The 22,119-nt window shown below is 48.5% G+C and overlaps 1 protein-coding gene across 1 annotated transcript in view; it reads left to right on the forward strand.

Annotated features, from left to right (window-relative positions):
• Positions 1-2,676: 2,676 nt before the first annotated feature.
• Positions 2,677-22,119, forward strand: part of ZIM2 (zinc finger imprinted 2) — a 120,730-nt gene continuing 101,287 nt past the window's right edge. Inside the window, 8 exon segments of the mRNA XM_060000090.1 lie at positions 2,677-3,215; positions 6,663-6,733; positions 17,059-17,137; positions 17,740-17,802; positions 19,772-20,024; positions 20,542-20,625; positions 21,318-21,458; positions 21,541-21,650. Of these exon segments, the coding sequence (XP_059856073.1) occupies positions 17,752-17,802; positions 19,772-20,024; positions 20,542-20,625; positions 21,318-21,458; positions 21,541-21,650 (639 nt within the window). The 5' untranslated portion in view covers positions 2,677-3,215; positions 6,663-6,733; positions 17,059-17,137; positions 17,740-17,751.

The following is a 22,119-nucleotide window of genomic DNA, read 5'->3' on the forward strand; positions in this document are numbered from 1 at the left end:
CACTTGTACAGAAACATGCCATACCACAGAACATATATAAAACTAAACCTAAAAAAGTAAAACTTAAGGCTATTATAATATCTTTATGACTTCAATGTGGAGAGGGATTTCTTAAGGTAAAAAATGCAGAAATCTGAAGGAAAAGATTATTTAACATTCTTCCATGACAAAAGATATTGACGCCTTTTAACCTTATATGGATTTTAGACTTATACTGAAGTGTGATTGGGGTAGGGAATAGGAGGTAATTCAAGCTGCAACACGATGTCTTATTCTCAGTTAAAGAAGATCACCCTGGATGCTGTCTAGAGAATATTGGAGGGAAGGGTTTGGAATGGAATCAGGTAGTCAAATGAGTGGGCTAATATCTAGGGGAAATCATGGTAATTAGGACTATCATGCAGAGGAAAAACATAGGAAAAATTTGGGATGTATCTTGGATGTAGAGTCAGCAGGACTTGCTGACGAATTGGATGTTGATGGTAAGGGAAAGGGGAATCGAGAACAATTGCGAGATTTTTGGCTACTGCAACTGGTGCTGTTTATAGAAATGGGGAAAAGGGAAATTACTATTTGTTTTCAATGTTTTGAGTTGCCCATTAGGCATCCTGGTAGAACAGTCAGCTGTTAAGCAGATAGTTGGATATATGAGACTGGGCCTCTGTGGAGAGTTCCGGGGCAGAGGGAGCTGTTGGCATGCAGGTGCTATTTAAACCATACGGCTAGGTGAGACTGCTACCTAGGGAGTAGACGTTGATGGAGAAGGCTAGTGACTGAGTTCTGAGCCTTGGGAGGTTGAACAAAGCAGAAGCCAGCTAAGAGGACATGGGAGGAAAACCAGGGCAGTATAGTGTCTCTGAAAATAAGATAGTTTTTGTTATCATTGTTTGTTTTAATGAGGATGTTGAATGTTACTGAAAGATCAAGTGAGATTAAGAACAAGTTTCCTAGCCACATGGAGAACTGCTGAAATTGCCAAGCAGTTTCAGGGGTGTGGAAAGGATGGAAGCCCGTGTGGCATGCTAGGGGGAGAGAATGTGCTGTAAGGCTGTTGAGTCGGTGACAGAAGGCCACTCTATCAAGAGGGCTTTTTTGGTGGGGGCAGGGAGAGAGTGCTGAGAAAAGGGGTAGTAGCTGGAGAAGCTCTGAGAGCATGTGGTATTTGATGGGAATGAACGACCTGGGATCCAGAGAAAAAGCTGTGTTGCAGATAGAGGTCTTTGAGAAGGAAAGAGGGGATGGGGTCCCTAAATTGCATTAAAATCACCTCCTAAACCATAACCAGACTTGAGGATCCCCTAAGGAGCTCCAAAACAAACACCTCTCTGGGACCCTGGGCACCTGCAATGTTTGACAGCTCCCCCAGGGGATCCTAATGTGCGGCCAGATTTGAAAACCTCTGACCTAAGGGTAGTACCACATTCACTTCTAGTGGTGCCTCTAGAATTTCTGTAGAAGCTCCCGGGGAATAATTTTCAAAGGTACATAGCAAACACAATGTTTTCATTCAGATTTTATGTTTATGTGGCACTGCTGGGTGAGAAGAGACTGCTGAAGACTTGGGGAGTTTCAAACATCCCCCACCCCAAAAGCCAGTAGTTCTTAATGTACACAGCAACCACTGATTTATAAATATTTATACTTATTAAGTATAAAATTTGAATCTGGGTATCATGTTCTTTGTGCTTAGGTAACCTGCTTTTTGTAATTAACTGTATCTTATGAATCTTTTCCTTTAAAATTAAAAAATTACATTTTAATTGGCCACATAAAATTGCAGTGTATGGCTTTGCCAGAATACAATTTATTTCTTCCGCAGAGTACATTTTTCTAATAAAAAATGCTACGTGAATATGCCTGCATATAATCTTTCGTACCTCTTAGCTTAGTTCGTTTCCCTTAGCTCCTGGAGAGTGGAATAGTTGGATCAAAGGGTGCATCAGTGAGCTTTTTGTAATTCATTGATTCTACTACTGGGAAAGAAATGCATATTTCTGGCCAGGAGATTCAAACAGTATGGACTGGAGACGGGAAAGATCCCTCCTCCATATTCCTTCCCCTCATCCTTTTTCCCTAGAGGTAACCGGCTAACAGTTTCTTGTACACTTTCCCAGAGGTTTTACCTGTGTGTGTGTTCATCTTTAACAAACAAATGAAAACACTTACCGGGTCATGTCTACAAACTTCGGCCACTTGAGTGTTTGACTAACTCTATTGAGTCCTCGGCCGTCGTTCGTCCCGAGCGGCGCTACCTCGCCGTTTCCCGCCGCATACGGGTTTCCTCACGCGTCTGTGTGCCTTGCACGGCCGACGGTCCGGGTGGCCACGGGTGGGACTGACCCAGCCTGTCCCAGGCGGCGACGCGCGAGGCCGCCTCAGGAGAGCATCCGCTAAACCGTGCTGGTCCGGGCTCTCGGTTTTACGTTTCTTTGGGAGTCAGGTCGTGAGTTTTGTCCTGTAGGTCTGTCAGCCATTTGTATTTTCCTGTGAATTGCCAGTTTCTTCCCTTTTTGCCCAATTTTCTGGCTTAGTTTGGTCTTTACCGTATCGGTTTCCAAGAGGTCTTCGTTTATTAGGGAAGTTAGCCCCGTGTCTTTCATGTGTCCCAGGCGGAAAAGTCTCGTCTCCCACTTTCTCGTTTGTCTTTAACTTCAACATACATATTTTTGTCCGCCGGATTTTCATTTTCTTAGACAAATGTATGGGTTTTTTTTTTTCTTTTTCTTCAGAGGTTTTGCGTTTGGGAGTCGCTAGCGGGCCTTTCTCTGCGTCACCCCCCTTCTTTGTTTGGGGGTCGCACACTCACTCCCCCTCCCCCTTTTCCAGACCCTTCCTCAGGGCCCCTAGCATGGGCTTCGTTGACGTCAGCCTGCTGCCTTCGCGCCAAGCCGTCGCCACGGCAACTGCGGCCTGATTGGCAGGGCTTGGGGGCGTGGCGAGGGGGGCCCAGGGCGTGTAGCGCTGCTTCTGATTTGCCCGCGCCGGGGCCCCGCCTCTGCGGAGAGCCTGACAAGGAGTCGCGGGCCGGGGCTCGGTGCAGACGCCGGGAGCTGCGGGAGGACGAGGTCGGAGCGGAAGAGTGGACATGTCCACCATGGGCTGGTGGCGCTGCCGGGTGCCCGGGGCCGTGTGGGGGCAGTAGACTGTGCACGGGCTGCGCCGTGGCTGACCTTCGGCCAGGGGCGGGGCGGTGCCTTGAGGTGCGGTGTGGCGAGGTGAGTCCGGCCGCCTCGGCCCGCACATCCGCGTCTGGACGGTGCGCGGGGATGGGATGCCGCAGGTTCGAGACCCTGGTCAGCGGGCCGGGGCTGCCGCACTTGCCGCAGCGGCGCCATCTTGCGCTGCCGGCTGGAGTCTGGGGTGGGGGCTCCCATGCCACCTTTCCTGGGCATAGTGGAGGACAGGGATGGCTGGCCGTCCTGGGTAGGGGGCGGGAAGGCCGCGGGCTCCTGTCACCGCAGTCCGCTGGGGTGGGTGCCGGAGAAGTGGCGGGCCATACCTAACGAGCGCGGAAAGGCTCAGCGCGCCCCCCCCCTGCGCCCCGCCCTCCCGTTTCCTCAGCTTGGTCGGGGGGCTGCAGAGGACACCCCATCCCACGGGGTCCCAGATTGGCCAGGTCTGCTCCGGCCGCCCCTGCATCCTTGCCGGTCTTTGGGGGCGGGACTTGCTTGCCGCAGTGGCGGCGGGAGGAGCTAAGGGGCGGGGCCGAGGGCAGTCGTGCTGCGGGATGTTTTTCTCTGGGCGGTGACAGACTGCGGGCCCGCCCACCCTGGCGTCACTTTTGATGTGTCAGATAAGAGTGGCTGCGCAGGCGCTGTCCTGATTGGTTGGTGCGGGCTGGGGTGGGGCCAAGGGCTGTCTTGACTGCAGGTCTCAAAAGAGATCGAGTGGTCAAGCCCCGCCTACCTCAGCGCCATCTTTGATGGGGGCGGCTGAGGCTCGCTGCGCATGCGCGGCCTGGTCTTGGCTGGGTGGCCGCAGGGGCGGGGCTGAGGGTAGCGGTGCCCTGTGTTCTTTGCTGTGATTGAAGGCTGCGGGGGTCCTGCTACCTCACACCTTCTTTGCTGGTCACGGGCTTGGCCGCCGACACTTGCCGCGGACGCTTGCCGCGACGTGCCACCCTGACTAGCGTAGGTTTTGAGGTCTGACTTGAGATTGGGCGACGGCTGGTGACTGGGGGGCTGTTTTATCGGCAGGGTCCATGTGGCCCAGAGTTTGCCGACACTGTTGTTGCTGGAGAGCTGTCTGTCCTGAGGGAGAGGGCTACGGGCTATCATTGTGCCCGCTGTTTCTCCTTGGTTGGTCTGGGGGTTGCAGAGCATCACCCCTTCCCCTGTCGTTGCCTTCCTGAACTGCTTTCACCTTGGGATGTTTCTGGCTAGATCTCTTGGCTTGGGGGGGAGGGCTGGGGCGGGGGGTGCCACCCAGCCGTGTTTCGCAGGTGCCCTGTCGACTGGGCTGAGGGGATGGGGCCACGGGCCGTCTTTGGGGACTGACAGTGCTGCAGAACCCCGCCCACTCTGATCCAGTGCTTGTTGGCCGACAGGTGGCGCCGAGGCTTATTGCGCAGGCACTGTTATGAATGAGGGCGGAGCTGCAGGGGGCGGGCCAGGGGAGGGGCTGCAGAGCCCTGCCCACTCTAGCACTGTTCGTTGGCCGTCAGGTGGCGCCAAGGCTTACTGCGCAGGCGCCATCTTGAACTACTGTGGGGCTGCAGGGGGCGGGCCGAGGGAGGGCTGTAGAGCCTTGTCCACTCTAGTACTGTTTGTTGACTGACAGGTGGCGAGCAAGGCTTACTGTGGAGGCGCTGTCTTGAATGACAGCGGTGCTGTCTGCTGGGGTGGGCCCAAGGGAGGGGCTTTTATGCTTTGTATGACTAACAGGGGACTGCAGACCATTTCCCATCTAGCGCTGTGTACTTTGGCCTAGGGGTGGTAGCTGAAGCTTACTGTGCAGGCGCCATCTTGAATGACGGTGGTACTGCAGGGGCAGCCCGAGGGAGGGGCTGCAGACCCTTGCCCACCTAGTGCTCTGCCGGCCGACAGGTGCCAGCCGAGGCCTACTGCGCAGGCGCCATCTTGACTGACACTGGGCCGGCTACAGGGGGCGGGTCCGAGGACGGGGCTGTGGAGCCCTGCGGCCCTTGCTTTCTGCGCATGCGCCGTATTGAGAGCCAGTAGGACTGCGGGGCGGGCTGTGTATGGCGTCCTGGGAGATGGAACTCACCCCGCCGTCTTCGCTGCGCAGGCTCCAGGTGGACCACTGCTTGCCGCTGCGGCACATCTTGGCGGCCGCGCGACGGCGTCGTGTTCCCTGGAGGGTGTGCAGAGCCTTGTCCCTGGGACTGTGGGACGGGTTTCAACTGCGCATGGCCGGGGGTCACATAGGAAAGTGGGAATTTTAATAGATTTGGGGAAGGGGTGGATCTAAGTGAGAAGGCGAAGGAGAGCGTGGCAGGCTCTGAGGGCGGTGGGAGGTGACATGAAGGAAAAGGCCTCAATCTCGTAGACAGCCTGGAGAATGCAGAGCGCGGTTATGAGGGAGGCGTGGCATGAGAAATGATGGGACGGAGGAGGGGCTGGCAGGTGGGGCGGGGCTGGGAGGGGCGGGGCGAGAGGGAGCAGCCCTGGATTCCTTGTTTGTGGGCGGGACCTAGTTATATATCTGCCCATGACTGACAGCGTTAACATAAACCAGAACCATAGTCCTGAAGGTGCATCCCCCTCGGGGCCTCTGATTGATTGAACGCATGCTCTGAGGCACAGTGGGGCTTGAAACATGTGTCGTCCACGGGGATCATGTTGACAGCCTCAATTATTGTGTAAGGTTAAGTAATGATACCATTATCTACTGGTAATGTTGATGATAATAGCATTAAGATTGTAATATAAGCTAGTCTTTCATGCTACTTAGGTGTACAGCACAGTAAAATTTCTGGCATTGCATCACTGGCTATCGCATGGCAGAACTGGAGTTTTACTCACCTTTCTAAGGGGTGCCTATATCATTATTCCACAAGGTTTCCATGAAAAATGTCTGTAGATTACTGTTTTCCAAAAAGACGTTAGTTGATCTGTAATTGCCATGAGTTCTGAGGTTGAGTTCTCTGAGCCTCTGCTTTTTTGTGTGTGAAATAAGTAGAAAATTATGTTGTGGTGGGAATTAACAGAGATGCTAAAAGTAAGGTGCTAATAAGCACTGTATGAGGCACTTAATTAACAGTAAATAATACTACCTTCTTAGCTATTTTTTCCCTCCAATTTGTACCTGCAGTGTGTGTCTCTTGCCTTTAGAAGGATGGCCAGTGCAGCATAGCTAATAAGTGGGAGATTGGGGTCTTAAATAGGATTTCTCAATCCCAAGTCTTTACTGTTTTGCTCTGCTTATTAGAGAAGTTTCTAAGACACTCAGAGATTGGCTTGCACACGATTGACATACCCTCACTGGAAAAAAGCTATGATTATAGCCAGGGTACAACATACACCCCAGGGAGCAATGCCGATGGCCGTTCCACCGTGGGAGGAAAAGCTGTTCTTCTTGGTATCATTTTACCTCTACCACTATAGGAGGCAAAGATGCAGCTGTGTGGGGTCATTTCCAGCCTGGAAATTCAGTAATTGGGAAGTAAGTTCGGTGGCTCACATTTTCTTTTCCTTCCCCAGCTCTACCCTTCTCCGAGACGACTTGCAAGAGGAAGAGGGACTAGGTCCAAACGCTAGGTGGCGGTGTCCAGGTGAGCTGAATTCCCTCCTCGCAGTGCCACACCCATCCTTGGACTGAGCACATCCTTCCTCAACCTGACACTTTCCTACTGTACACGTGTTCCATATGGCCACACGAGCACCCTGTGTGCTCTCTGAGAATGCACAGGCTCTTCTGGTGGGTCACGTGTTCACCAGATTCTCCTTGGTCTTCGCAACATTCAGCTACTCCTTCAGGCCTGCCCTTTCTTTCTTATTGGGTGAATAAAGAAACATGAGAAATTCATTGATTCATCTATCAAACATGGCCCCAAATGGAAAAGGAAGTGTTTTCCTGGAGCTCATAGTCTTTTGGGTAATGAAAGACATTGAAAAAATAATTGTGTGATTCACGCCTTTGAAAGAGAAGGTTCACTTCAGGCATTAACTTAATCTGGGAGAGGCCATGTAGGGTCTCCCTGAGAAAGTGAGGGACATTAAGGCTGAGCCCTGAAGCGTGGTGGATGGTAGTGTGTCGTGAGAAGAGCAGTCTTAAGGGAGCTGGGAGTCCAGGATCTAGTCTAGACTAGAAGCCTAGAACAAAGGAAAGAAAAGAATGGTGTTTGAGATGAGAAAAAGGTAAAGTGGAGCTGCACTGTGAAAGGCTTTGCAATCCGTGGTAGGTAATTGGGCTTGATCTGAAGCACCATGGGAAGCCATGGCAGCACCATGATAATCAGATTTGTGTTTTAAAAATACCATGTGGTTGCAGGGTTCAGAAGGGGAGGGTAGAAACAGTGGGTCCAGGAAGACCTCTTCGGATCTGGGTGAGAGATGGTGGCTTGGGTTAGGGTCACAGAAGAGGGATAAGTGAATTGGCTGGATCTGAGAGAGGTACTGAAGAACCGGGGACTCAGTAGGTCTTGTACTCTTTGTTCATGGTTTGCTCACTGATTCAGACCATACTCAGTGAATCATATCATGGGGGGAAGTGAGCAAAACAGCCAAATACTGCTCATTCTGTCAGCAAGCATTGATACTGTGCCTGATCTGGGACGTGATCATGCTGGACTTCGGGTCTCCGGAAGTGAGTGACATAATCCCTGGTCTCAGTGTCTATTGAATGAGAACTCCAGTTAAGTGGAGAGTAAGAAAACATGCTTACCAAGATTGGTGGCCATGCTGATGGCATGTTACCACCCAGGGAAAGACTGACATGCTGTCCCAGTGAGCCACCGGGGGTGGGTTGGTTTTTTCTGGCCTTGGTGAATGCTTCAGACAGCAGTCCAGTGTCTGGCACTCAAGCCTTTGGAGACTCAGAGGCCCTACCTCACCTGAGGACTCATCTTACATCAGTAGATCCACGTTAACGAAGCTAAGCCATAATGAATTATTGGTTTATGTCGGAAAATAGTGTGACCAAATACGACGTTCCTGTTTTCTCAATTTTGGTAATCGATTCATGGTGGGAGAGCACTACCACAGGAACCTAGATATTCAAAAGTACGCATGATCAGCACATTCTCTCCCTATAGGCAGACCTACATGGGAAAGGAAGCCATAGTGAGAGCTCGCTTGGTGAGTATGGAATCAGAATGAGAGGATGTGGAAAAGCTTTGGTTGCGCTGGCCTGTAAGGTCACCTGGGGATACCATCTGGTTGCAGTGAAGCTCTTGCTAGGGTCACCAGGACACCAGAAGCCCCTTGTCTGCAGCCCCCACTCTCCCCAGTCTCCATTCACATTAGGTCTGACCAGAGTAGCGTGCTCTCTCCTATAGATGGTTAAATGAACCATGCTTTGTGGTCTGCCTTTTCATGCCCTCACCCCTTTAAAAAAAAAAATCTGATCAGCCAGTTACTGATGTAAAAATTGCTCAGATATGTCCTACTGGCACAGAAGAGGTTTTATCTCTTTAAAGTAACTCTTTTTCTTGAATCATTTGGGGGCTGACCATAAAACTAAACTCTTAGTTACTGTTTCCTCTTTTTTGAAATTTTTGGGGAAATTCCTCCAGAATGGACAACGATAAGGAACTTTTGCTGCAGAGTGGTAAGTGCTCAGTTTATATGATGGAGGTAAGCCCAGGGCGACGTGGTGATTATCTGCGAGGAGCCACCTGAGAGTCCAGAGGGTGGAGTCGTGGCTGGTACGGTAGGGGTAGTGGTTGTTTACTCCATGCTCACATTCCCCTGTGAAATTGTTACCCAAACAGCCTCTATTGTCCACATGTACCTGTTCATGGTTGACTGGACCACACTGGACGCATCAGCCTAGAGCAGTGGTTCTCAAAGTACAGCTCCTGGTGTGCTTCCTGGATGGCTGTTTCCTGGGGAGCCACAGACCTCCTAAATACCCACCCCGGAAAGGCTGGTGCATTTCTCCCAGTCACCCCAGGCTTGAGAACCACACCCTAGAAGGCATCGAGCTGTAGTGTGCACTCATAATGTCGGAGTGGGGGTGAGCAGAGGCACGGGCTAGCCCAGCTGCTAGTGTTGGGAACCTGAGCTGGGAGGTGAGGCGGGCCCAGGCTGGGACAGCACTTCCCTCCACGTGGTGCTGAAGGAGAGAATGTCGGTTTGCAGAAAGAGGCAGGAGAAAGGAGCAAACAAGAGCAGAGAAGAGACCGCACACCCTGCTGTCCCTGAGAAGCGAAGAAAGTAACGTCCTCGGTTCGTGACTTTAAAGCTCTCAATTCCAGCCCCCTTTAATGAGGTAGGTAGAACGAGAGAGGGGCTGAATCTAGGTGCACCGTCATGAGGCACCAAACTAAGTAAGTAGAAACAGGCTTGGAGAAGAGACCATGAGCTTTTCTCACTCGTGGTGGGATGTGGGGAACCTGAGGTCACACAGGGGGCCACAGAATTTCTTTACCTCTCCTCGCGCATCCGGCCACATTTCCAGCCACCACTAGTTGAGTTCCTTCCAGTTCAGTTGAACACTTGACCCACTGATCCTTTGATTGAGGCCAAAGATCCCCCCCACTTGTGGCAGGGGTGCCTGATGACTTCCATCTTTGTTTCAGATGAATTAATTGTGAGACTGTGCTTTTGTTTTCTATGCATTTTTGTGAAATAGAAGTAAAGGGCTGTAAAATACTCAGAGAATGGCATAAACACCTCCACATGGACCACAGTGGCAACACTTGTCCATCAGGCAGGACCACTGCCCTGTGGTTGGGGTCCAGCTCTTGCCCGAAACTAACTCTGCATACAGTGCTTATGACACACACATTTCATGCTTAGATGTCCTGTGTATTTAAGAACAGGTCTTTGGAGGTTGAAGAACAGCTGGAACCCCGTAAGCCCCTCTGCCCGGTGTGGAGGGTAAGACCTTTTTCTGACCAGCTGTCCTTGTTTGTCTCCTCTCCTTCCCTCTCCTTGGAGTTAGTGGCTTCCCTTGGCCCCTACGACCAGTGTCAGGCTGGGTCTGTGTGTGTCCCCATCTTCGCCCCCATCCTCTGAATGTGGTCAGACCTTTGGCTTTTAAAATCCTGCCCTTGGGTACTACTTGACTCACGCTGGGACTCCTGCTGCAGAGAGAGTGCGGAGGGAGATGTGGGAGCTTCAGTAACTAGGGTGTGTGAGAGCCCATCTCCAGGCCCGGAAACAAAGCTGATGGGTTTGCCACGTGGCCAGAATTGAGTGTGAACAGTGAGACCGAGAGGACAGCTGGCAGTGAGGTCAGGGTCTAGGTGTGGCGCCCCAGCAGTGGTGTTCTGGCCCAGAGGGTGTGTGGGGAGTGGAGGACTCCACGGGAGCACTGTGGGTGGTCGGAGAGAGGGGGAGCCACGCAGGGGAGGGGGTGCTGATGCTCAGTGACTGGCGCAGAGGAGAGGACAGACAGACAGCAGCTGAACTTCCAAATTTATATTCAGGTATTTTTTTCTGATGGTGAACTTAAAATAACATTCTAAGTTGAAATGCAAAATGAAGTATCTTTTATTATCATTTATTTTTTCGATTTTCCCCGCTTTACGCATGGTCTTCATACAAGTTTTTATGGAAGTTTTCTTCCAGTTTGGTTTTGTATGTACTTCCATACGTTTAAGCACCTATGTAGTTTTTTGCTTTTTGGGGTTTTTTTACGTAAATGAGATCATGCCCAATTCACTAACACTTCAAACTCAGGCTACCAGAGTGAAGTATGTGGGGTGTTAGGCAGTAATATTTGGTTGTGGGGGAGTGCGTGGTGTGCCACCTGGCGAGCTCGTATCACGTGCCCATCACGTTTACAGTCTCCATTATATGCATGTTTCTGTGTGTGTGAACGTAATATTGTGCAGCTGTTTAACAACATCTACAATAACTTCTGTATAAATACATCTCCATCTGCAGCTTTGATTTCTAAAACTTCACTTTATTCCATTGTGTGGACATCCTCATTGTTTTCTGTGTACATATAAATGAGTATATTTGCGGTAAGAATGCCACATATGCTGTACAATTTTATGCCCTTGTATTTTCATTTAATGCTTTAGACATTTTTTACATTGGTCATTTCCATCAAGTGTAGATAAACTGGTATATCCATAGAATGGAAGACTATGTGGCCTTTAGAAAAAATGATATAAATCTATATGTACTGGTTGGAAAGATGTCTATCAAAAATTACTGGGTTTAAAAATACACACAGAACTCCTGGTATGATCTCATTTTGGTAAAAATAAGATGTTATATGTACAGACTTTAAAAGGTTTAGTATAGGAACAAATGTGATCACTGGATGTGGCTTGCAGTTTCTACGTTGGATAATCTGTAATGTTTGAATGTTGTGCTGTCTTCTATGTTTGTAATCAGAAAATAAAGCTACAAAGTTTCTTGGCAACATGACTTAATGTTACATGACATTTTCTTAAAGATTCTATCTGTTTTCATTTCTTCTTGCATGATGAAATTTTGGAGGAATGCTGTCTTTTGAAGGCAATGATTTATTTTTCTGAAAACAAAGTATGTTTGTCATACTTTGGCAAAGTATGTTTGGCCTTAGTGGCCTTTGCCTTTTAGAGATGAAATACCGAATTTCTTGGAGGAGAGGCCAGACACCGGCACTGATGTTATTGGTCTTTCCTAATGTCAGACAGAGGCCTGCTCCAACCTTCTTAGAAATCCATACTCGAATAGCTGGTCAGAAATGGAAGTGTTGGCTGATTTTTCTTGCCACTTTCCTTAAAAAGACCCTTTATCATTTACTCCTAAGGAAGTTCCTAGTTCGTATTTAAACAGTTAATGCTTTTCTTGATTTAAAAGTCTTTCTTTACTATAAACTAAATTCCCACATGTGTATATACTTTCACACGAGTCAGATTCTGGAGTGTATTTTGTTCCATCAGTGTATTTATCATTGCACCCCCATCCTTGTGTTGGAAAGAATACTTCGTGTTCTTATATGTTTGGGTCACTTTACAGACAATCCCCCACCCTTGCTGCACACATACCTTCTTGTTCAGAATTGTCTTGATATTTCTGTACATTTAGTCTTCTGGAGAAACTGGATTCTCAGTTTGTCAAAACTCCCACATTTTATTGGATTTTAACTTATATTCAAGGGAGGATTGACAACAATTTTCATGGTCCTGTGCAAAAAAATGTCTTCATTTATTTAGGACCTGCTCTGTGTCCTTCTGTACATTAAAAAAATTTTATTTGGAGTTGCAAATACTTCACTGAATTTATTAATGAGAATTGGTTTATTTATTTTGCTATTCCTGGAATTTTTTTTCTTGCTGTATTAACTGCCAAGGTTTTTGAATTCAAAATAATGCTTTTTCCACATTTATACCTTTCACTTCTTTTTTATCAGTTGCATTAGCTAGGACTTCCAAAATAGTGCTGAATGGTGGGTATGGTGGAGGGCTTCCCTACCTTTAGTGTTTAATGCTTGCTTGCACTTGAGATAAGTCTTTATTGTGTTTAGATGGTCTCCTAGTCTTACTCTTTGCTAGGGACATACAAGGAAAGGTTGAAGTTTGCAGATGCTTTGTAATGTGCAACAATGCTCATGGAATCCCCTTCCCCCTCTAATCCCTTATATAACAGCCTACCCTAATGGGATATCATCCTTGTATTCCTGGAATAACCTTTCATGGTCAAGGGCTACTATTTAGACTTTTCTAGATTGGATTTAAATGTTTTTGCATCTAAGTAGAAAAAAAACCAAACACAGTTTGTTGAACACCCTCTACGTGCCAGTCCTGTGAAGGTAACAATACAGTGATGAGAAAGGCGATGTAGTCCTTGCCTCAGGGACTTTGAGGGCTGACATAAGTACAGGTGCTCCCTTTCTCTGTTGGGCTGTGCGTCCCCCAGCACATCTTGATTCTGTGATGGCCCTTCTGGGCCGTCCTTGGACAGGCATCCCCCTCGGCCTCAACACTGCCTTTGGTCATGCCAGGCAAGCCCGCAGATGACTCTTCCCTGATGCTTTCTTCCTCTCAGCCACACCCGACACGTATCTTCTGTCCTCTTCAGTGGTAGGCATGGCTGTTGCCATGGAGGCAGGAGCTGGACTGGGGAAGTGGGGGCGAAGTGGGAAGAGCAGTTATGCTTTCGATTGGCCAGAGTCACTGTCACAGGAGGAGTTCACCTGGGTCTTCCAAAGGGTGAGGTGAGTATGGGGTCCTGGCAGGTGCTAACTCAGCAATGGCCTCATTCCTGGGTGCCCTTTGGGCTGCCAGCGGAGGACAGGGTGAGTCGGGGCTGAAGGCTGGGTCACTCGGCTCCTCCTGAGGGGCCACCTGCAGTCAGGTAAGCCTGTAGGAGAACATTGACCAGTGCTTCCTTTCCCTGCTTTGCCTCTGGTTGCTGTGCAGGGATCTGCCCTGTGTTAGGGCCGCCATTGCATAATAGCACGTTCCCGGATGTGCTCCTTGGGTGACGTTATGCCACCTGCCATCACTCCTGCAACATATTTGAGAGTAGATGTACATACAAGGACTTAGTGGTGGTGGGCAGCTGACTTTGTAGCTTTTTTTTTTTTTAACTTATATTTTTATCTACTTGACTGTCTTTGTCCTTAAGTGGAGACTTGCTGTTTCAAAAGGAATAGGCATTTTTAATGTTTTTTAGATATATGCCAAAATGATATCCAGAAATAGGATTCACACTTGTACCAGCCAGCTTCCCACCAACACTGATTTTTATTTTGAAATAGTTGCCCATTTGGTAAGCGTAAAACGTGTTCACCGTAATATTTTACATTTCTTTGATTTCTGATACAGATGTTGGCTCCTGTCACTGATTTTAGGAGCTGTGTATTAATGTCCTTTATTTTCATGAGGAGCCACTTACTTTTTTCTCACTGCTTTCTAAGACCTATTAACTGTCATCTATGCTGCAAAATATTTTTCCCCCTCCTTTTCTGGTTTGCTTTTATTCTGATTAGTTTTTATAGCGTGGAAAAAGTGTACCGTTTTTATTTTCACGTCTGCTGCATAGCAGTCAGTGGTCTCTGCCGTGGAATCTGCTCGAGCATTCTCCTGCCTGTCCCTGTTCTTCACTGTTGTAAACAGTGCTTCTGTGAACACCCTTGTGAACTGTGTCTCTGTGCTCATGGGCACATAGGTCTGTCAGTTCGAGTTCAGAAGTGGAATCGCCAGGATAGCGAATGGCATTGCATTTATGTACTAATAGTTGCTAGAGTTGTGAGTGCTGTTTCAGCTTGGAGCTGCAGTTTCCCTAAGTACTTCTTGGGTCTGAGGAGTTTCAAAGTTGATTTTTGGGGGTTTTCTAAATTGCCTATCATATCATCTGCAAACATCCAGTTTAGGGTGTGACCTTGGACTCAGACCAGGGTGGGGGTGGGGTGGGGTGGTGGACAGGGAGGGGAGGAGACCCCTCAGCGTTAAGGTGGTAGTGCTGCCAGCACCCACTCAGTGGGCAGCACGGTCTCGAAAGACCTCCACTAGTGCTTTGGTTTATCATTTTGTTTTAACTGTGAATTTATTTTTTTGACTAGTTAATACACGTCATGATAAAATAAAAACAAAAGGGGAATATACAATGAAAAAGTTAAGTCGCCCTTCCTCCCCTGGCCCCCAGTTCCCTTCCCCAGGGGCAATCACTATTAATCACTATTAACAGTCTCTTCTGTGTCCTTCCAGAAATCGTCTAAGTAAATGACATCTGTTTTTATAATTCCTTAGAATGCTGTGCACATTGGTGTGTCCCATTTTGCACTTAACTGCCTTAGAGGTCGTCTCATATCCATTTATTTACAATTGCCTCATTATTTTAAAAGGTTTCATAATCATAAACATACCATATTTTGCCCATTGTCATAACAGTACTTCAATGAATATATTTTTGCACATATGTCATTACATATCTCTGGGATAAATTCATAGTAGAGTTAATAGGACAGGATATTACATTTTTTAATTTTGATAAGTAACCAATTTGCCCTTTACAAAATTTGCAGGATATGTGTATCCAGTTTTTTCTTCACACGACATATATGTTATCTATCTTTATGATTATTCTGTTCCCAAGGCCCTTTCTTACTCTCAAATGAATTTCCTCTGCCATTGTGGGAAGGAGTAGGTAAGGTCCAACTGTTTTTCAGGTTTTTCTATTAAAAATCTTTTCTTTTTCAACGCCCTTGCAGACCAAGGGCTGTTTCGTCGGCCTGGTCAGAAAATCGTGAGCACATTTAACAGAGATCACATTTGTTGACTCTAGTCCTGAATTTGAATTGAGAAAAGGAATAGGTGAATTTTCAGCATACAAGTTGGCATCTACCTTGTGACAGGATACTTATGGGTGTTCACATGGTCATATTGTCAATAAGCAGGAAGTCCTCCGTCTCTTTTCTGTGCTCTGGAAGGGTTTTTATAACATGGTAAATACTTCGCTCATGGAAATTTTATGGGAAGTTGCTCCTTCGGTCATTTCATCTTTTTAAATTTCTTCCCTGGATTTTCCTCTGCTTCCTGAGTCAGGTTTACCAAATATTTATATTTTCTCAGCAAAATTGTTGCTTCCTTATCAAACTTTTTAAGCCTTACAGTTCTTAAGTATAATTTTTACCTACTGGTGCTTTATGCTTCAAACACATGCCTAGTGGGAAGAAAAATTAATGCGATTAGAGAAGTATGTATACAAAGTCAAAGTTGTCCCTGTTTCCCAATTTTATTGTCAGGTTAGAAGATCCCGTCCCTGCTCCAGGATTATAAAAATTAATCTTTTATTTATTTTGATCTTAGTTTTAGCATTTTCATATATGTTGTGACCTCTTTCCCCAAGTGAATGATTGGCTAGATCTCCTGTTACCATCATTATTTATTGAAGTAATCTGTATGCATTCCTTACTATTTTTTAATGCCACTTTCATAGAGTTCTACACACTCAATTGTGTACATACAGTAAACTTATATTACAATTCTTAAATGAATCGGTCTTCTTGTCTCTTTTGGTGCTTTTTTAGGTGGTTGGTTTATTGCTTTGGCTTTGATGGTATAGACAAGAACATCATTTGTTACTTTTTTGTCGTCTTTCTGCCTTTAGGCATCATACTAGGAAAGAACTTTCTTAACCCTGAGATTATATTAAGATACTTCTTTTTTGTGTGTGGTTTGTTGGCCTTTTGATGTATGAACTTTCAAAATATTGATCCAAGTGAAATTCTTCCAGGTCAACTTTAGAACCATTGTCAAGTTCCCCAACATTTATATTCTTTGAAATTCCACTAGATAGTGTAGGGGGTATTTAGAGCTTTCATATGCTAGATCCGTATATCTTCCATGATTAGCCTGTGTCTCTCTGGTTATTGCCTTTTCTATTGCCATATAATGTATAAGTTTGTTCCTATGGGTGCTGTCTTCTTCTGTTAAATCTTTTGTATTTTTACAACGGAGTTCTTCCCATTTTTTCAAATTGGTTATTGTCGGTCCATATTTAGGGAGTCTGTTATACATGGGTTTCTTACTAAATTATTATTACTATTATAAGGTCTGTTTCTACTGATTTGCCATATCTGAGTGGACGGTCTTACATAAGAGAGTGATAATTTTATATCTTTCTTTGTTCATGCCCCAGATTTTCTTGTAATTGGCTGAAACTCTGTAGAATGATGTTCATTAGTCATAGTGTTAAGACTGCTATGTCTGCTTTTATAAGTGAGTTTGGTCTGCAGTTTGCTAGTGCTCTCTTTGTCTTAGATGTTTTCATTATTCTGGTTTCATAAAGAAAATTTGAAAGCTTTCTGCTTCTTGTCTCTGGTTGGTCTATGTGACATGGGAATGGGCCTTTTCTTGAATATGGTGTATAAGGCCTCACTCCCAATGCTATCTCGGTCCACAGCCATTTGGAGAGTGAATTCTCTGACACTCTTTACATTTCTTCCATGTTTACTTGTCCATGTATTTCTTTAAAATGTCTGCAGGTCCCTGGCATTTTGACTCTGTTCCTGTGGATAAGAACACTTGTTCTGAAGTTCCAGAAAGGATCCTATTCCCAAACAGGTGATTTACATACCCAAGGGTGTCCTGTGGCCTCTGAGAGGTGGGGCTGCTGTCATCTAGGGGACTGGAGTTCTCTCTGGAATTGGATGCCACAGAGCAGGCTTGGGCTCCCTGCCCGCCCCTCTGTCCCTCACAGGCCTGCTGGCTTTTGAGGGCCCTGCTCTTGTCACGACAGTCCCTCTTAGCCAGTTGTTGGGTAAACTCGACTGTGTGCTCTTGTCCCAGCTGTCTCATCAGCTCTCCAGAGCCTGGACGCTTGCCCTTTCTTTCCCCTGCCCAGCAGGGTGTTATCTAGTGTCCTGTTTGTCATCGAGGAGGGCAGGGCAGGCAGGGCGGGAGTGGCAGGGTCTCCAGGGTCTCCGAATGGAGGTACATCTGTGTAGTTGGTGCTGAAGCTCCAGAGGATGATGCAGAGAGAGTGGGAGGGCAGTTTACACGGGGCGGAGCGGAGCCCACCACTGTCTGGAGAGAGTCCCCTGCATTCATGCCCAAATGATGAAGGCTACTTTGAGACTGAATAATTGAAACATCTTTTGTTTTCTCTTTAGACATTAAAAAAAAATTCTTTTTAACTTACTGGTTTTTCCTTTTAAAACAAAAAGAATTTTTGCTGCATGTGGTTTTGTTCTTCTCTGGAAGTAAAGCTAGAAGTACAAAACTGTCAGGTAAGTTAATTCACCCAAACCTAGATTTCTTTCCTGTATTGCCTACTTTCTTGCTCCAGTTGTGGCTGACCACTAATAACAAGGCTACATAATAGAAACCACATGCAACTAAAATGGTTTAGGTGAAGGGAAACGTATAGCCTTAGTTGGTTATGTTAGAACAAAAGGAAAAGGGAAAATCAGCTTTTATACTTGGTCTAAAAAGTTTTCTTAAGAAGGGGGGGAGCAGATACTAAAGGACAAGTAAGGAAATAAATGATACAGAGGATTCTCAAAGTAGAAAGCTGGTTCTGTGGAGGCAAGCTAGATATTTGAAAAGATTGATAAAAGCAGGAGGATGTGCAGGGGTGTGAAGAAGTCCTATGGTCGCTTGATCACTTTCTCACCATTGATACAAATAATAGGTGTTCACCACCTGTGTAGGGTTTCTGTGGGTTCACTGGTACTTCCTTTAACCTTCCCCCTCTGTGCTAGGCAGTGCTGTAAGAGAGCTCCACGCATACCGCACAGTGCTTCCCATGCCTGTTTGTCGGGAATACCAGGAAGGGGCTGGTAGAAAAGTGGGCAGGTGAGGGTAAGTGAAATGCCAGGGTGTTCTTTTGGAAACAGTGCTGCAGAGCTTAACCCAGAAACTGCACTGTGCTTCTGCAGGCCTGTAGTAAGAATGCATGCCTGTGTCTAAAACCAATTTTAAAATGGGTTTGCGTACATTATCTTCAACGTGCTCTATCAGTGTTGACACCTGACTCTTCCAGTGATGGAAAAGTTCGTCTCTCATCCCTTTACCAGAGTTTACAGTGGGGGCATAGGCACGTGAGCTCAAATATTTAAGACTAAATGCAGCAAGTGCTTGGAACACTAGTAGAGGAAGTGAGTCTCGGGAAGGGTCCCAGAGGACGTGGTGTTAGCACGAGCCCAAGGCTGGGCTGTGGGGCAGACGCTCCTCAGAAGGGTGGGCACTGCTGACGCAGGGGTCCTGAGCTTTCCTGCAAACTCAGATGCTGTCCAGCCACTCTGGCCAATAGAACTTGCTCCCACGAGGGCGATGTTCCGTGTTGTGCAGTAGGGTAGCCACTGGCGCTTGGAATGTAGCTGGTGTGACAGAGGAGCTGAACTTTTAATTTCGTTGAATTTTAACTTAACAGCAGCGCGGGTTCAGGGAAATTATTAAGAGCACTTGCAATCGCATTACCCAGAGCTGAGCACTTGTAACATTTTTCTGTGGTCTTCTACCTTTCACGTGTTGTATGCTGTTTTAACAACCATGTGAGGGGAAGAAATGCTCAGAAATGGCAGAATTGAGCCCCTCACGACCCACTTTCCGTTTTTGCTAAGAAAAAATACCGACATCCCATTTTAGTAATGGCCAGCACCTTGGGCATCCCCATGTGCTGTGTGCTGGGTGGTTAGGCCTTTTAGGTGTATTGGCTTATTTAAGCCTCACAGTTCTAGAAGGGGTGTAGGTCTGTTGTTCCCATTTTGTAGATAAGGGGACAGACGGCAGGACGTGGGCTGTGTGGCCCAGGGTCACAGAACCAGTTAGTAGCAGAGCTCACTCCTCACACGGGTGTGTGTGGTGCTTTAACGCCTGCCTGTGCATGTGTCTGTGTGTTGGGGTTTGATGCCTCTCTTCTGCCCTTGACCTGTTCACAAAGCACTGTTGGTGCCCTTGTCGGGCAGCCCCACACTGCTGCCTGGTCCTCGACTTCTGGGACATGTGTATGTCTCCTTACGATCCGCAGGTCCCTGAGTACTGACTGTCCCAGGCTGCCGCGTCTTTCCTGTTGACTCATGTTGGGTTCCTCCAGTGAAAATTTTCCTTAGAGAGATGCTGCCTCCAAAGTACTTGTCTGCCACCAAACCCAAGAGGTCTTGGGCCCCAAATCTGTGTGAGCTAGACAGTGACTTGTCTCAGGAGCCGGATGCCGCCATAGGAGAAGCCGCCACTGACTCTGAATTCTTTCATCAGAGGTTTCGGAACTTCCTCTACGTGGAATTTGTCGGGCCTCGGAAGACCCTGCTCAAACTCCGAAACCTCTGCCTCGATTGGTTGCAGCCGGAGACTCGCACCAAGGAGGAGATAATCGAGCTCTTGGTCCTCGAGCAGTACCTGACCATCCTTCCAGAAAAGATCAAGCCTTGGGTGCGTGCAAAAAAGCCAGAGAACTGCGAGAAGCTCGTTACTCTGCTGGAAAATTACAAGGAGATGTACGAACCGGAAGGTGAGTGGGAGAGGAAGGCGGAGCTCCCTGGGGTGCCCCGCGCAGTGCCCCTGATGTTCTAGGCCGATCGTCCTCTTCGCGGGGAGTGGGGGACTGCCCTGCCATAGGACGTAGGTGGCCTCCCGGCCTTTCTGCCCACAGCGTGCCAGTTGCACCTCCCTCCCCAGCTGTGACAGCCCAGTGAGAGCCGGTGCCCCGTGTCCCCACGGAGCAGAATCCCTCCTGGTTAGGATGCGAGAGGGAAGGAGACCGTGGGCCTCTGACTGGAAGGGAGCCTGCACACACCGCGCCCTGGCCCAGGCTCTGGAACCGGGGCGGGGGCAGGGGGCACCCCAGCAGGTTGTACCTGGCGCTGCCATCGGGAGGGTCACAGCCTCGTTCCTGCCCAGCAGGGGCGGAAGGGCGGGGCGAGAGGGTCTGACCACTGCAGCAAGGGGTGGGGGCCATCCGGGGGGGCTACTTAGAGGGGACCGGCGAGCACGGACGAGACCTTAAGTCGTGTGTGGTGCCCTCTCAGACGACACCAGCAGTGACGCCCACAGCGAAGGCAGCATGAGCCGGAAGGCAGCAGAGGCCCCGCCGCCACACTCCGCCTGCTGCAGTGAGTAGCCCAGTCGCCGCGCCATCCAGGCCGCGCAGGACTTCCCTGGGGCAGGGCTGCTGCTCAGAGGTCTGAGGGGGAAGGAAATCAGTGAGGATGGAAGGAGTCGTTCTTACGTCGAAGCAGACACATGTGTGGCGTGAAATACAACTGTTTCTCTTAATGATGAGAGAAAATGTTTAAAGCTATGTGAATTTTGCAGTAGGCCATTTCAGGTTGTGTCCACAGCCTCCCAGGAGGGGCAGAGTTCATCACCCCTTTGCCTCCAAAGCTGTTTTATTTGTTAAAGGTTCTTCGGTGAACTTTTTGAAGGAGCGTTGCTTTTGGGGCAGGTGGGTGTTTCATTTCTTTGGGGTAAAGTTACGTGCACATTAAGACTGACTGGGGTAAGCGAGGCGGTGGAGGGTCTGAAGTCCATTTTCCCGAACGTGGACCTGACCACGTGGGAGTTGGGAGACCAGGAGAACCTGAAGGGGGAACCAGCTCCTCAGCTCAGTGTTAGCCCTGACTGAGACCAGGCCCGCCTAGGCGAGGCCCCCAGAAACTGGTCCGGGGCCCGGGTGTCGGGTTGCACTTGGGACCCCTGTTCAGGATCCGTCTCCTAGCATCCCTTCCAGAGGCGTATGTGCACGTGAAGTGAGCGCACTCGTGTCAGGACACGTGGTCAGCTTCTGAAATGTCTGCTTCCTCAGGTGACCGGGACTGGGACCGGGACTGGGACCGAGACTGGGACCGAGACTGGGAGCGAGCCCGCGAGCGGGAGCACCGGAAGGGCAGAGGCAGGGACCTGGAGTCCCGGGCCCGCTGGCCGTACGCCCGGAGCCCCAGAAGCAGTAGGTCCTCCTCCGACTGCTCCCCAGTGCGCGTGCCAGGTTGACTGTGCCTTGTTCCCTCATGACGCCTGTTGTCTTCCAGGGTTTCATCAGCGGGATCTTTCCCTTCCTCTGATGGAGAAAGTGGCTTTTGCAAAGGAAAGAGAGCACAAACATCGGGACTCTGTGATGGATTACGAGACAAGATCACAGGTATGCTTAGGTCTCCACTCATTCTAGGAAGGCTGTCTTCATTTCATGGCAGAGATGCCTTTCTTTCCCGAGAGGCTGAGTTATCTGCCCGCTAGAATCCTACCTGGGTTGGGGAGAGCCCCAGCGACTCCCCAGGAGCCTGTCCTGTCCCCAGGGGTGACTGGTGGCTGGGGAACTGCTGCCTGTTTTCTGGTTCATCCACGGGATCAGAGGAGCACTTTTCCGCTCAGCGTTTGTGTCATGTGGTGCGTCGTCCGCAACGGCTGTTCCTCCTGGGCCAGGGAAGCCCATCGATCCTGCAGGTGTTTCTGGTCCTCAGTAGGGAGCCAGGAAAGTTGCACATCCACAGAGCAGACTTGGGGGAGAGCAGAAGGCCCCGGGGCCTGGAAGAGCTGGGTCTGGAGCCTGGCTCTGCCACCTGCTAGCTGTGCAGCCTCAGACCATTAACGAAGCCGAGCCTCGGTTTCCT

Source organism: Delphinus delphis, chromosome 20 (genome assembly GCF_949987515.2).
Source record: "Delphinus delphis chromosome 20, mDelDel1.2, whole genome shotgun sequence".
Classification (NCBI taxonomy): domain Eukaryota; kingdom Metazoa; phylum Chordata; class Mammalia; order Artiodactyla; family Delphinidae; genus Delphinus; species Delphinus delphis.